Here is a 17,038-nt window from a genome sequence, read left to right on the forward strand (position 1 = left end):
ATTTCTCCATGTTACGGCAATACCTGGCCAATTTAGCACAACTTTCTTCTGCAAGGTCCATTAAATCCTCAAACGCGCATTTTTTGGCCTTTCAGGCCTTCTGGTAGCTCAAGAATACTCCGTACTCTCGACAGACATTGTTAATGATGTCCAATAGTCTGTAGATCATACGTGGATTCTAATACTTGTGCATTATCTGTCATCTAATAAACCAAGCTCGTGCTTGCTTGTGATTATTTCAACATAATCCAACTTCACAAGTATTCACAAGTATGTTCCTGTGTATACTTGCGAACTATAAAGCATTTATTCATGTTCATCTTCGTTGTTCGCAAACGCCAATAGTAACTGTCATCTACGCAGGCAATTGTTAATAATAACTTGTTCGATTTTTTCACTTTGCACTCAAAGTTGTATCTCAATCCAATTAGGTACACAACTTACTGCAAATCTTTTTTTGTTTCAAACAGTTGCTCGACATACAAATCATCACTATCGGGAACCACACGCGAGGAGTTAGAGGAGGATTCACTCGATCCAGCCCTTGAGGTCCCACCTTGCTTCTCTGTCAGGATAAAGCGACCAAATCCTCATCTGTAAAAGTATTTGCATTTTCACACTCATTGTCGGGAACTACGGAGGGAATTCTGTGCGTAACTGTCTCTGGAATAATCGCATCATCTTCACGAGTTATTTGAACCGTATTCCAAAAATTATTAGCATTGTAATCTCTACTTGTTCACCTTTGACAACATGCTTCCTCACTAAATCATGCAAAGATGATGATGCAGGTGCTTATTGTTCAATTCAAACAGGTAATTCACTTCTGCATCAAAAGACATTGTCGTAGAAATCAACGTTTAGCTTGTTCTGTAAAAATTATAGAATTCTGCATATGATATTATAGAAATTGGGATACCACTACGTTTATCACTCGTCCATTTCTATACCCATCGATCTCTTTCATCCAATTCGAAATTACCAAAATAACAAACTGGGATTACAACTATTCTGTATGACGAAATTGAATTTTTAATTGCAAGAAAATATCAATAAAAATAGCAAAAAAACAAAAAAACCTGCTGTTAGACGGCTGTTAAAAGTCAGTTGTCCGACAAATTACAACACTAATACAGATGAATTTTATCATATATGCAAATGAATTTTTCTTCGTCAAATGCTTACATTTTTCACAAATCTATTAAAAAAATTATCTACATTAACATTATATATCGAAATAAATTTTATCGATTAAATCGTACAATAATTTAACGAAAACAAAATTAAATGTGTGTATTTTATATTTACCGATCTGATGAGATTGATATAAAAGAATTTTCAGCTACTGCATTCGATAAATTTTTCAATTTTTTAGGTTGGAGAAGATGAAAGATGAGAGTATTTTAATTTATGTTGGAGCAAACAGATAAGAGAAGTTTGGTGATTTTGATATTTTAAGTGGGAGCCTTTGATTGTTATTTGTTAACTAAAGGGTAGTAATGTCTTTTAAATAAAACTATCTTTTGTAATTGTATAATATAATTAAGGGTATTTTTGTCTTTTATCACTCAATAAGCCATTATGATAATATTGACAATCCAATAAGTCAAAGTGAAATTTCCTTGTTTGACAATACTATTTTTGAAAGTACCCGGTTTTAGGAGAAATGGGAAAATGCGTGGGTTTGAGGTATTGTTTAGTCACCGTTTGGCCATTATTTCAAATTATAACTTTTTCTCCTTTATTTCAATCGCACAATCTCCCATAAAATAATATTATAGGTAAATTGAATTTTTTTTCTTTTTTCAATCACATATTCTCTAAAAAAAAAATACTATTACAAAAATTATTAATTGAAATAATGGGACTAAACGAGGGCTAAACAACATTTATTTCTTAATAAAAGAGGCATCCAACTCAGCATTACCTTGTTGGCATTAGTAAACATTTCCGTTCCACCACTGGTAGTGGCGGAAGAGGAAGAAAGAGAAAGAAAGAGATTAAAAATTTATTTGGAATTCGTTTGCACCTTTTTAAAAAAAATTTGAGGGCAAAGTTGCAATTAATTTTAATTTTGTTTATTTTATTTAAATAGTATCTTATATTCATTATTTTATAGATTTTTATTGAAAAAATTGGATGGAAATAAGGATTTTCGCAATGAAAAGTATAAATAAGGGTGAAAATAGAAAATAAAAATTTGCAAAGTTGAAACGTTTTGCATAATGAATTTCAAAGATTGGGAATTTTTGCGCCAATAATCCTAATACAAAACCTGAGTTGCCGATAAGGATGTCAATCGAATTCGTCGGCTCGAATTGCCTGTGATTTGGCTAGAAAAAAGCTTGAGCCGGCTCAACTCGAGGCTCAAAGGCACCAAACTAAGGTTTGGGCTGAGCCCCATTTTCGAGAGTAGGCTCGAGCCCGCGCCGACCCATTTAAAAAAATAGCCAAAAAATATAAAATAAATCTCAAGTTGCCTGTTTGGCAGCGAATCTATTGTCAGTTAAGGTAGCAAGTAGCTATATAGCTGCCTCAACAGGCAGCAAAGAGAAGGAAAAAAATTCGAACAAGCCCGGCTCAGTAAGGCTCGAGCCAAAAGCTCGGGTTGAGTCTTAATTTTTGGGCCGTGCTTTTGCTCGACTTGGCCCGGGCAAAAAAAATTTCTACCTAAAAAAGCTCGAGCCAAGTTGAGCTTGAGCCGGGAATTTTGGCTATCGACTTGACTCGTTGACACCCCTAATTGTCGGTGACGTGCTGACACAAATCTTTCTTTCTAAAAATATAACAAATTTCTCTTTCCTTTTCAAAAATTGCACAAACAACATTTTTATTTAATATTTTTGAAATCATTCAACTTCTTTTCGTTCATTTGTTTACATAAATAACAATGCTAATGTTTAAAAATATTCCTTAAAGATATTTCGGCATTTAATTAATTTTAATAATCATATCACTGCAACAAAAATGTTCTTTTACAACACCTAATGAATGTTGTTAAAGATGTTTATTGCAACATTTTAATAAGTGCATGTTGCAATTACTTAGTGTAATTGAGTTTCGACAACATTTTTAAAATAAATATTGCTAATGTTACTTTTCACAATGTTTTTTAAATGTTGCAAAAGGTTTTATTTTCTGCAACGTTTGTTGATCATTATTAAAATATAATTCTATAATAACGTTCAATGCATATTGTTGAGACTCTTAATATATAGCATTTTACAACATTTTTTGAACGTTTGCGAAAAATCTTTCATTTTGTAATATTTTTTGAACGTTGTGAAAAATGATCTGACCGAAACCAAAAGAAAAGCTCCTTAAAATCAAATCAGATTTTTTCCTCCTCCTGTCGTCTCCGGCGGCAGCCCAACCCAGCTCTTGCCCAAATCTTATCCATTTTATTTGATTCTACTCATCTCTCAGCAACACTCATTCGTGTGAATTGAAATTGCCGATCTACAAGACGAACGGACATTACGAAGCACGGCCACAGTGACTTTGAATATTTTCTTTCTGCCTTTCATAGTCTCACTCTCGTCACCCTAAGCCCTCGACAAGATGAAGCCGATGCTGCCTTTAGTCTTCCTTCCATCGACACCATCAGCAGCCGGTAGCGCAAGCAGCAATGATCCATTTTTGGAAGAAGAAGAAATGTAAACTAGGACAATGGAACCGTGAACAAGTGAAGCTAGAAGTCCTCTCATTGAACTTTTCTGTTTATTTGTTATTTGATTTGATTTGAGCCTAAAATCAAGATGAGTCAATTTTGTGATTCTTATGAAATCAATCTTCGAAGCTGTCGGAGTGACGGAGCCTCGAGCCTGGAATTAGAGTAAAGTCAAATGATCACATTTGTTGACACAAAGGTTGACACATCTCTCACTGTCGAGGTGTGGGTCCCTCGCCAATAAAATAATGTCGACTCCCCATGTGAGTGTGTTGTGTCAACCGATGTGTTAACAAATGTGGCTATGTAGCATGACCCCTGGAATTAATACCTAATTGGACACTGCCCCTGCCCCCCAAGTTTGGAGTTTGTAATCATTTTGATTTATCTGTAATTGATTTTAAAACCCTTCTAGATTAAGTGCTTATCTCTTTATGATTTTGGGTTTTAAGCCATTTGTTTGGTGATTAGGCGTTAATGAATTAATTTATAAGTTTCCCCTTTTCTATTTCATCTGTTTGATTTTATTTTTTTCTGTGCGTCATCTTATAAATTTTCTGGGACATACTGGATTATATTTCCTTTTCTGACCCTAGCAAATTCGATTCCAAACTTGATTTAAGTAATCAATTTTTATCGAAAAATATCAACAAATGAATTGGATTATTAAAGTTCAATTTTTGAGGGGGGGTGAACGATTTTTGTTAATAGTTTCTTTTTGGTGTAAATTGTAAAATAGTTTAGAGTTTTGTAAACGTAAGAAATGACTGGGAAATGAATGAAAGCTCAGCTGCTACAAAATTCGAAAATGTTGGGGTCTTTTTCTTTTATGTTTTTATAGTTCGTCTATATTGTTGTGTTCATTTTTTCAGCACAATAATCCGTTTTACTTTTTAATGTGGGATTTGTTCTGTCCACTGTTTAGTTGATCAACCTTTTGTTCTGATTCTAAAAAATTGAGCATATCATTCTAGTTAGAGGAAATTACTAAAATAGTCAAGTTTAGACTTTGTATTTATAAAAATGTCACCTTTTAAAAGTCTTTTCAAAATTGTCCATTTTGGACATTTTTCCCTCTCTTAAAAATTCAAATATCCTACACATCCTTGAGTAGACAACATAAAACGTTGTACAAAAAGTGGAGAAAATGTGACAATCAATCATCTCACAATTGTACTTCAAAATCCTTATATATAAATAAGAGCAAAATTGATTTACTTTTAACTCATTCATTTTTATCTTTATAGTACGTTTCTTTGCAAAATTTCTCTTTTCTCTGTTCTTCTTTTCTCTGTCTCCTCTTGATTCTTTGAAAACTATATGGAGTGCAAGTTCTTGCATTAGGATTCCGTTTATAACGTTAATACAAAAGAAAGAAGAATAGGTAATGTTTCGAATATATGGATTTTTTTAGATCGATTGAAAGTTTTGTTTCAAGTTTTTTATTAATGTTCATTTTTTTGTCTCTCTTTTAAATTGCACCATCAATTTTGAGTTCCTTACATCTAGATCGTGAGTTAGATTGTTCTCTGTTTTGGGTTCGACTTTGTTTAGAGTGTACATTTACAGGTAATTTGGATTTTTCCATTTTTTTAGGGGGTTTACATTTTTTTGGGCATTTTGATTTTTTCTAATTTTTTTTTTGGGGTGTTATGCATGAATTTTTTATATATATTTTTCTGCAAAAAAATATTTCACATTCTGTCAATTTTTTACTTCATATTTCTCTGAATTTGTTTGGTTTGTGAAAACTGATTGTTGTATTATATTTGTTATTCCAACCTACCTTATTTATTATATTTTTCTAGGTTAGGTATGAGCATCGAATCTTCTAAGCAAACTGTTTAATTTGTCACAATGAAACTTTGTACAATTATGATTCTCAACACGAGAACTTCTCGAAAGATCAGTTATGTAACCCATCTACCGCGATAAATTGTCGTTCCTGACAATTCGTTTCAGTTATTCTCGACAGATGAGTTATCTTTCGATATAAACTGTCATTCTCGAAGTTAAAGGCAGTATTTCTCGAACGTTATAGTTTGTTTTTTGATTTCTTATATATGTATTTAGCATTAACATTTGAAAAATTCAAAATTTTAAATACACTAGTCTCATTTCGTAATATGCAAATTAGAAATATTGAATTCACGTCCATTAGTATTGTAATTATTGTTTTCAATTAGATGGAGGATGCTTCAACCCGTGCTCCGATAATCATGAGGGTCCATTGCCTAATGAGAACCAAAAGGCGAACGGTATGTGCGTTAATTATGAGGAATTCAAAATTTTGCGAACTAGAAATAATGAACTCATTTCAGTTAGTGTTGCAAATGTTGTTTTCAAATAGATGGAGGAGCCATAGAGCTCAAAGTGTCATGCCCAAACAATGAGAAAGTTCCCTCAACTTGTAGCGTGATGGAGGTGACCACCATACTCATCGAAAGTAACGATGTTGTTAACATAAAGAGGCAATGATTGACATACATTCGATTTCCTGCAGCATCTACCAGGACTCCAAACACCAAGGAGAAAAGAAAAAGAATAAAGAAATAGTGTGACCAAATTTGTTAATAATACATTAGAATTGATTTGTGTAATCAATGAACTCATTTTGTTTCCCTCAAAAAATGTAGTTATAAACATGATTTAGTGGTTGCATCCACATGTGGTGACATATTTTATCATTTCTCGTTTCTTATACTCGTTGGATTGTTCAATTAGCACCAGAAAATTTGTTAAGTTATGTATTATAATTTTGTCAGGGATAAATAGAGTAACGTCTTTACCAAATGTTATGCAACAACTTATCCCTTGTACTTCTTATTTGTAGTTATATTTTCTGCTCGCAACCAACTGTTGAGAATGACATAAATCTCTTGTCGAGATCGATAGTTTAATTGTCAAGATGTTATGCAATGTTTGCAAATACTAATAAAATGTTAATAATAATGTAATTTGAGAATATGTTCGGGAACAGCATGTCCCTTATATACTTTTTGTAGTCAAATTTTCTACTTTGCAACCATCTGTCGAAAATGATAGAATCCTTCTGTCGGATGGTATGCAATTTTTGTGTATATAATTATTTTTCTTGTGAACTTAAACACGACTAATATTTTCAAACAATAATAAAATCATAATATAATTTTCGAATGTACAACGCTATTAGGAGAATATTCAAAATACAACTTCAACTACTTCTAGACATCAAGCCTATTTATATTAGTTGTGTTAGAATGGGGTTAGAACACGTGGCCGATTATGATCAACTCTACTATAACGAGTGCATTTGTAATACCTGTCAGAACTAAAATGAAAGTGGTTTTGTCCACTCTTCACTTCCATTCATCATCCACATAAACAAACTTTCGTTCATGCGACACGATGAATCTCAAATGATTACTAATACCTGAAAAGTTGATATTGCAACGGTAAGTACCCTGCACAATCAATGTGTCGATATTTAATAGCATGAAAGTGCATTTTTGAATATTTAAGTTCATTCAATGACAAAAGGTAAAATGAATGGTTGAATCCAAACAGTTAAATTATTTATCCCAACGTTTCCAAATGTCGAGTTCGACAGTTGTGATGTCTAATATGACGTTTTCGAAATGTCAAATTCGATAATTGAACTGTCAAAATTGTCGGGAAGCTTGAAAACATGTATTTGGTACCTTGGAATAAATTATTCGAAACATTAATAGTGATAATCAATTCTCAACTAGAGCATCACAACATCTTCCCAAAAATAAATAAGGAACAACTCAATACTTCATTAATTATGGAATCCTTCATATTTTCTAAAGGATGTTGATATCTTTTCCATTCAAAAAGATATTAAGAATCAAACAAATCAATGAATAAGAGTTTCAAAAATTTTAAATAAATATGACTATGTTCTATTTAATATTTAAAATAGTAAGTTATAAGATAAAAATATAAATAATTTCTAATAACTAACCTCTGAAAAATGAATGATGAATTTAATAGTAATGTCTTCTCGATGATGAAAAGAAGAAGATGGATAAGAAGTTAGGGTTTGTCAATGGTAAAAAGTTGCGTTTTTTTCTTTTTCCAAAATTCATACTATCTAATATAATAATCATATCTCTAATATTTATAATATACAAAACAAATCATCACATCACAACATTAATGACTTTTAAATCAAGCATTAAATACTCCTAAAAATGTGTCACTAAAGATAATATGGACCTTTTCAAAATATGAACCACTTGGTCTTTGCTTATGCTATTTTTTATTTCCTCGTGCACCCTCTTTACAGTGTCATTTGCATAGGTTGATAACATAGAGAGGCCTCTTGTTTCAAAAGATTATGACATAGTCGACCAAATTATTTATAATCAAATTATAAGTTATGCCATTGTACTTCTCAACGTAAGTTCCCAACTTATATTATCACAAGTAATCATTAACACTTTAAATTGCATGTTCAATAATAAATAAATACAATAAATGAATAAAGTCACAATTTATTTATTATAAATAATTTTTTTATCATAGCAATATATACTATATGGGCACACAATCCAACAGGAAAAAGAGAAGGAGGAGGAGATTTTTNNCAATGTGGTGTACATATAAATTCGTGGAATTACTGTGGTACCTAATTTTTAGTTGTGTTGGGTCTTATTAGTCAAATTGAGGTGATATATCATTAAAAACTTATTTTAATTGGAGTGGATTTAAAATGTAATGAAAAAACAAATTCTACTGATAATACAACTACTTGTCTTATGTATCTATCCATTTTTTCAAGAGTAATTCTATTCACACCATAATTTTTATTTATTGCACAATATTTTAATTAAAATTTAAGGTTCTCAATCTTTATTCATTATAACATTTATATCGTTAAACTTTTTATTAGTTTACATATTTTGTATTTGATAACAGTTTATATTCAAAAGGTTCGTTGAAAAAGCGTGTAACTTATTTTCTCATCATTTTTTTAAAAAATAAATAAATAAAAAAGTACAAAAAACATTTTTCCCTCAGTTTAAAGCATGAAAACAAAATATTTTGACATAAATCATCATCAGGGACGAGATGTACTAATTAATGAAAAGTTGAAAGATAAAAATTCAATGAAAAACTTAAGAAAATAATTGTTACAATAAGCAAATATTGAGGAACTTAACTGTAATTAAAATGTAGTTTAACAAATAAAAATCATGGTACCAATATAACAACCCCTTTGCTTAAAAATCTATATTACATTTTTAACCTTGTGTGTGTGTGTGTGTGTGTATATTGATGCGTACAATTCTTGCATGACCTAATCATCCATGACCTCATGCTCGAGATCATGATAACCTTGAGCACTCTCCTGGGGCTATAACATCCTCGAGTTTATGTGGTCGAACTCGAAGTCACTCTTTTCCTCAGTTAGAACAACTTCGGGCTCGTATGAGTGAGCTCAGGGATGTAAACGAGCCGGGTCGAGTCGGCTCGCGAGCCTAAAGTTTTGGCTCGTTAAAATGATCGAGCTTTTTTGCTGGCTCAATTGCTCGACCAAAAAAAAAGGCTCGAACTTTTTTCGGGCCGAATCGGGCAAACTCGTTTTCTCCCCTTTTTTTCTAAGCTACTGCCTTCAGCAAGGCAGCACTTAGTTGCCTTTTAAGGCAGCGCTATTGTGTTTAAAAGGCAGCAGTTTTACTGTCAAGGCAACCTCAAATTTTTATTTATTTATTTTTTTTTTGAAAAGCTTACGAGCTCACGGGCCGGCTCGGGCAAAGCCTGTGTCCCCAAAATGGGGCTCGGCCCGAGCCCCAAACCAAGTCACGGACGGTCCAAGCCGACGAGCCCGATTGTCATCCCTAAATGAGCTCGAGCTTTTAAAGCCCTTGGACATATAGTGTCACTGTCCTTTTTCCTCTCTTTTCTATCAAGAAGTTCCCAATTTTGGTATTCCGAGGATCACTCCCCAACGAGCGAGCTTGAGGTACTCTGACTTACGTGTCTTTGATCAACAGGGTTGAGGCTCCTCAGGATGGTGTGCAGAACCCCAAGGAGGTGATTCAAGTCTATTAACGAAACCACTAATGTTGTTAATCTAATAAGACTCTACCATCAGTGTTTTATGCTCATTCAAACGCTTCACAACTCCTTAATCAGATAAAAATACTCAATTACTTATCCCACTAAGAGTACACTACTTAATCATACTAGGATTGTATTACCTATCTCTATAAATACAAAGTCTTGGATCATTATTTATGTACACTTTTAAATTCAGTTTATAATCTTACTCTTATATTTTTCCCTCTCACTAACTTAAACATTGGAGGGGCGACGAGGTGACACCTCGTTGCTTTCATTTCAGGTACTGGAGCCTTTGTTAGTGTGCTTCGTTTGTCCTTAAGCTCGGGAATTAATTGGTGCAAGTTTTGGTAATATCATATATATATATATATATATATATATATATATATACACACACACACAATGAATTGATGGCTTCAATTAAGTGGATGAATTGTTCGGTCTTTGAGTTATTAGCGCAATGCATAGATCAAAAGGAGAAAAAGACTAACGCAGTGACTTTGGTTCCATCGGTGACTTTGATTCTTAGGTAGCAAAATCGAGAAACGTACTGAATCATGCGATTCTTGAGATTAAACAATCAAAAAATTAAATTTTATTTTTTCCATGAAACTGGACAAAACCATTTAGTTCTGATTCCATTTTTTTGGTTACGTAATTTTTTTTCCACCTCTAATAATCAATGGTAAGATAACCGATTAAATATTATGATCAATTTTCGTGGAAAGAAATTTCTTATTTTCAAAATTGTATTGGCATGTAGTATTTTACAAATAATATTAGATTTGGGATATCAAATAATATTTTTCAATTACACATCCATTTCTATTTGTGTAAATTTCTATTTTTGTTTTCTCAAACTACTTTGGTCCTTAGAATTTCTTTATAATAATCTTGCACGTGACGCTATCGATCAATTTACCTTGCTCAATGTTATTTTACGTTTTCAATTTCATCCATTAGCATCATATATGTTTTTTTTTCTATAAATAATTTGTTTTTATTAAACTTTGTGGATATATAATGTTTATATAAATGAATTTAAAAAGAGTAAAGTTGGAATATAATGAGGTTAAATATATTACTTTTTTAACAAATTTTAAAACTCTAATCGTTATAAATTTAGAGTTTGATAAAAAAAAAAAAAAAAAAAAAGGTTGAACCCCAACCTTAAGAGTCCTCCACCGCCCCTGTCTTGGAGCATCGTGAGGGAGGTAAATCGCAGGTTATGCCTCCAAGAGTAAAGGGTGGAAGGCTGCTTGTACACTTGCACTTACCCAAAAGCCAAATTCATATTTCAGGATTCGAACCCTTGACGCGGCAGCTTCAAGCAAAGCTAAATTTTTCCACCCTCCCCTTTTACCACTTGGAGATGTGCTCTGCGTGCAAGAGTTTGATAAATATATAAGAATGATGTATATTTTTATTCACACACCACAATATTATACTTTATTCGTACATTTGGATTTGTGTGCAAGAGAGAGAAAAGACAAAGGAAAGGGTATTGAGACTGAGGAAGGTGAGGGGCAGTTCGGATTGAGAATAAGTGTGAAAGGCACGAGACGATGCGGGAGATACCAACAACAATAAATGAGGTGATGAGCCTTATGATAACACTCATCATCGTCACGTCGTTTTTCCTGCACGTATTCCTATAACCCCCAGAATTCCACGCTCGCTCTTCTCTTCTTTCTCCCTCCATTTCCCTCCTTTATTTTCTGATTTTTTATCCTCTCTCTCTCTCGTTCAATATTTGGGACTGTCTCCCCTATGCGCCCAGCTGCAGTCAACCTCGTATCTTCTTTCTCTCTCTCTTCAAACTATTTTGATTTTTCATCAAGAATTCGCCTTGCTTAAGGCATTACAAGATGTGGATGATGGGATATAATGACAGGGGAGAGTTTCATAGTATTCAAAGTTCGTTTAATGGTCGAAAACTTCGGCCCATTGTTCCAAGACCAGCCTCTACTGCTGCTACAAACCTCATTAATCATGAATCTGATCTTCTTGTTTTAAATCATCACCATCTGGGTAAGTTTGTTTCCTCCATGTGTGTATCTATTGAAAAAACTCTATCCATTTAAGCTTTCAGATAAGTCGGTCGAGCCAAAATTCTACACGCAATTAATCCTTTTCATGGGTTTTGACTATGTATTTAAGCAGCAATGACAGAGCAAAACAAGAGGGATTTTAACACACAGCAGATCATGGTGAGCTCGCGCTGGAATCCCACACCGGAACAACTTCAAACCCTCGAAGAACTGTACCGAAGGGGAACCAGAACTCCTTCAGCAGAACAAATTCAGCTCATAACTTCACAGCTTCGTCGATATGGAAAGATTGAAGGGAAGAATGTCTTTTACTGGTTTCAGAATCATAAGGCTAGAGAAAGGCAAAAACGCAGGCGTCAGCACGAATCCACATCCCACGATCAGCCAGATAATAACGGTGAATGGAAAGAATCAGGTTAAAAAACTTTTACTTATCTTAATACAATATTTACTTTCTTTTTGAAGTGCTGTAATTTTGTGAAAGATAAAAAATCTTGCATGAGAAACGAGAGACGGAAAGAGAGAGATTCGTTTGATAGTATAGATTAGTGTCCTTTCTGATCCATTTTGTAAGTTAGTATTATTAGTCACATAAAGTTATTTTGATGTTTGATTTGTGATACTTTTTTCTATTCAGATTGTTTCTTGAGGTGTAAAGTCGCATTCTATTTTTGTTTTTCTTTTTGTCTACAGAAGCAAGTAGGACATTATTTGAAGCTGAACAGCCAAAAAACTGGGCATCTCCTACAAACTCTAGTACAATTGCAGAGGTCTATTTACATTTTCACTTTTTCCCCTAATTTCGCATGAGGAGTTTTATTAATAACATATTAAAGTAAAAATAAAAATAAAGTACAACTTACGAGGAAGGCTTAGCCAACCTATGAAAAATAAAGAAAATAAAGAGCTTTGCTATATGTACAGAAGTTTGACAGATGCATGAGGTTGATTTGAATTTTTGAAATTTAAATCAATTCATGCATGCATCTGTCAAGCTATAAGTACAAATTTTCTGTGCTTGTAAAATAATTCGAGAATAAATTTGTCTTACCCTAAAGTGGGGATCTTGCTATCTAGTCATATAAAGAGTATATATATTATAGAGTTTATTTTACGTTTATTTGCTTTCTTTCTTGGTAGTTTATACAAAAAGCCAATCATACACCAGAAATCTATTAATAAGCTAATAATAACGACATGATTACATGATCACGTGATCATGCAATAATTTGATATTATAGGATTGAAAAAAGTACATATTTAGAGTTGGAGAAGAAGCATCAAAAGCTTGGTTGTTGGGAAATGTAAAGGGTACAAAAGCTGCAAATCTTCCTTTCTGTCGAGGCTGCTATATTTTGTTATGAAACAGTTCTAGAAACCTAGGGTTTGTTGGAAGCTGCGCTTAAGCATATCTTTGGAATAGTGATATTTTGCCTTCAACTTAATTAGATCCCAATGTTTCAAGATGAGTTCGATCATTAGGTTCATAATTAGTTTCTTCATAGAAAGATCTTTGATTATGATATTCATATCGAAAAGCTAAAAGGCAATTAAACCTACTTAAACTGCACTTGTCATCAATATTATTGAATATTGATCACTTTGGAGGGAGAAGATATATAACATTGATATGGGGTTGCTATTAAATTTTCTTATCTAGCGTACCTTTAACAAGGATTTGATTATCAGAAATTAATCGGTTTCTACTCAACAGGCAGAAAAAGCAGCAGATGCAGAATATAAAGCAGATGGATGGTTACAGTTTGAGGAGACAGAATTACAGCAAAGGAGAAACCTCGTAGAAAGGAAAAACAGGTTGCAAATGACGCATTTGTCTGGTTCATCCTCTCACACTAAGCTAATAAACTCTACTCATACAGCAATTGATCCAAATCGTATGAAGTTTCAAGATTTTAACATCTCAAACCACGAGATCCCGTGGTGTAATTCTGTCCTGCACGAGCTCCAACCCGGGCCCTATAATTCACAATGTTTAGACGACTGTAGGGAATCCGAAACCCTCCAATTGTTTCCACCTCGAAGCTGCCATGAAAATGAAAGTGCTTTTGACAAGGATGTAGAGGTTTCAGCTGCAGCCACAAGTTCTGATTTCGGTGGTCAATACCAATTTTTTGAGTTCCTTCCTTTGAAGAATTAAAAGGGGTGCTTTGAAGAATTTGTTGTTTTTGATATAATATTTGACAGAAGGTAGTATGGAAAAATGTAGCCTTAAATTGCATTTGGACCATACTGGGTAAATATAGGACGATGTATTGCCTGCAGGGTCTATGTTGGCAGGAGTGGACGACAAAATGTGTCATCGTCGTCCACGTTATGTAACATGTTAGAGAGAGAGAGAGAGTTTTAGTCTATCAATGAAGAGTTCTACAAGTAGAGAAAGACATTATAATCTACTTCTAGTATTATATAAGAAATAGTTAAAAAGAAATTAATGAAGCATAATGTTTGCATGAAACCCATAAGCGTACAAGATAGTTGATAGGTAATAAAAATCAGTAAGTTTTGAGTTTATCGTTTTCACGAAGAATAAGGTTTAATATCTAGTTCAATAGCTTTTGCCAAATTCGAAGTCATGTAACATCAAAAGAGATTATTTGTATGTTTTCTATATTAATCATAAACTAAGAAAGCAAATAAAGAATTTGTTAATATGTGAATATTTGTATTCGAATCGTGAATCTTCTTAATGTCATTTAATTCTATTCTTAATTCTTAATCTAGTAAATTCATGTATTCGAGACAATCTATAATCCACTTTTATTCATAATCTTTTCCAAGATATATTAAACATATGTTTAACACGACCCAATCATATTCCTAGTCCGAATTCATATGAAAAACATACATTGATTCATAGGATTTATCACATATGATTGCATGTGATATGTATATTATTCCTAATACTGATTGCCCGTGTATTGATTTTGTTGTGTTTTAAATTTATTATGAGTATTCCTACACTAAAATAAGTAACTCACTATTTAATTGGTAATCAAGTAATCAAATAGTTCAATGAGAATCGCAAAACTAATCAAGAAAAATTAAGAAATACAACACTAATTGTCTTGAATTAAAAAAAATAAAAAATATGATTCATCATTCATCTAATAAAATGAGAAAATCTGGCCAGTCATCCTAATTATTATGTTATACAATAAATAATGAAAAGATATCACTCGGATTGAAGAAATATGGCAGAAGATGGAAAAATCTACTTTCTTGAATGAAATCTTGATTTTGGATGGATAGTCTCCAAAAATCTTGTACAATGCCCTTGATGTTGATGACTAAGCTTCGTTCTTCACCTCCAAAATATATTGAATCTATGAATTTTTAAATCTAAGGAGGTATCCCTTCGCTCTAACAGATTATGTTATTTAAAGGATACTGAAAAAGATTATTGCTAAAGTGAATTTCAATTGGAAAATGAGACAATCTAATCTCGAAAAAGTATAATGTGGTCGCATAGTACAAATTGAAGCAACCTCTTAGAAGAAGTCATAGCTAGTCCCAAGAGCTCTAAAGGAATAGATGTGGTTGCATCTAATTAAAGCTATGTGGCCACATAGTTATAATTTTTATCTTATTGGACAACTTTCAGTATTTTGGTCATATAATTCTCTCCTGATATTCGATTGAAGCGATTCAAAGTATGTTTGGACACTACCTCAATGGGTTACAATTCTTTCAGAGATATCATTTTTCCAATTTGAATATTTGCTATGCCAAAAATTGGTCTTACATTGAGACTGAAAATTCGTAGCATAACTTTTTCGCCTGAATGTTGATATATGATAATACTTTGACTATATTTTATCCCTTTAACTTCTTTCCCCATCTGATTAATCCTTAACACTCTTGAATCCTCCTCGTATGGTTCGATGCGACTTTTGAATATTTAAACTTAGCCCCCGAACTTTGAATTTACTTCATTTTAGCCATTTTCTCTTGTACTATTGTTTATTTATCTTCCAATTGTATCTATTTAAATCCTTGACATCTTTGATCTTCATTTCATCGTCCATCTCATCTATAGATTGTTTACAATTTAATCCCCGATTTTTGGATTTCTTCCTTTTTTTTTCACCATTTTTGCATTCTTTTCTCCAATTCCTCATCAAACATTGAGTTTTACCTATAAAATATAATATAATATAAGTTAGGTAGTATTTTATCATAAGAGTAGTAAAATTTCATCTTATCAAATATCCAAACTTGAATCTTTGTTTGTCCTTAAACAAAACTAAAACCTAACAAACACATAAACAAACGGTGCTAATTATCTAATTAGGGACTAGGCAATCAAGCAATGGGAAAAAAATTAGCTTGTTAACCCGACTTTTTATTCTAGGATTGAAATCATAACTCAAATCTATACATAGCTTCAAAATCACAATACAGAAACTAAAATATACTTTTTCAATGTTAAATCGATGTGTGTGTGTGAAGAATTAAGTATAGCATCGCGAATTCATAAATAGTTTCAATTCTCAACCCTCAACCCTCAAGGTTCAAATATGTTCTTTTATCACTCGTAAGATTCATATATCCCCAAACTTATTATTTTCGCTATTTTCAAGTGTGTGACCTTAAGTTGAATTTATATTATCCCTACCTCTCTAGTTTAGGTAAATCTCAGTAATTCCAAATCAAACACGTTGATACACATGAATTCTCTACATAGTTTGATTGTTTCAATCTCTAAAACTCAACTAGATTAATAATCTCTTATCAAAAGTCAAATTTTCTTAAACAAGTGCTTGAAACTTAAACCAAGGCATTTGGTGCATCTTCTGTTTCATCCACATGTTTTTTCTATTTTTTTTCTCAATTTTTTATTTCACTACTTTTTTCTTTATTTACAGCATTCTCTCCTCTAAATTTTTAAATTACACCTTTAGTGAGCTTCAAGCCGATGAGTCACAAGTCAGTTGACTTTAGGATAACAAGTTTTAACACCCTTGCAGGCTAAAAAAATTTTAGTCATAAAGTATACGAAGAGAAAATTTCAAATAAAATATCTTTTTATGCTTTGATCAGTTCAATATTCCCATTCCAAATAAACCGACTTCTATATTGTGACTTTCGTCTAATTTCATCCTATTAACTTTAGACAATCCACATAAGATTTTTAATTTCACATATAGAATTCCAATTTATCTCAACATCTTCCTATAACAATGAAATCTCCCAAACTACTTCATATTTGGTCTAAGGACGTAAA

General features: G+C 32.5%; 1 protein-coding gene across 1 annotated transcript; it reads left to right on the forward strand.

The window, feature by feature from the left end:
• Window positions 1-11,049: 11,049 nt before the first annotated feature.
• Window positions 11,050-14,248, forward strand: LOC111401418 (WUSCHEL-related homeobox 1-like). Its single transcript, XM_023029141.1, has 4 exons — window positions 11,050-11,773; window positions 11,906-12,208; window positions 12,487-12,563; window positions 13,508-14,248. The coding sequence occupies exons 1-4, from the start codon at window positions 11,611-11,613 to the stop codon at window positions 13,949-13,951; spliced, it is 987 nt and encodes a 328-aa protein (XP_022884909.1). The 5' UTR covers window positions 11,050-11,610; the 3' UTR covers window positions 13,952-14,248.
• The last annotated feature ends 2,790 nt before the right edge of the window (window positions 14,249-17,038 follow it).

This window comes from Olea europaea, chromosome 10 (genome assembly GCF_002742605.1).
Source record: "Olea europaea var. sylvestris chromosome 10, O_europaea_v1, whole genome shotgun sequence".
Taxonomy (NCBI): Eukaryota; Viridiplantae; Streptophyta; class Magnoliopsida; order Lamiales; family Oleaceae; genus Olea; species Olea europaea.

Bases quoted from the DNA above. Each gene is read 5' to 3' on its own strand.
- LOC111401418 (XM_023029141.1), top strand. From the start codon at position 11,611: ATGTGGATGATGGGATATAATGACAGGGGAGAGTTTCATAGTATTCAA. The intron at 11,774-11,905 runs GTAAGTTTGTTT...GTATTTAAGCAG, and splicing joins TTTAAATCATCACCATCTGG to CAATGACAGAGCAAAACAAG. The intron at 12,209-12,486 runs GTTAAAAAACTT...TTTTGTCTACAG, and splicing joins CGGTGAATGGAAAGAATCAG to AAGCAAGTAGGACATTATTT.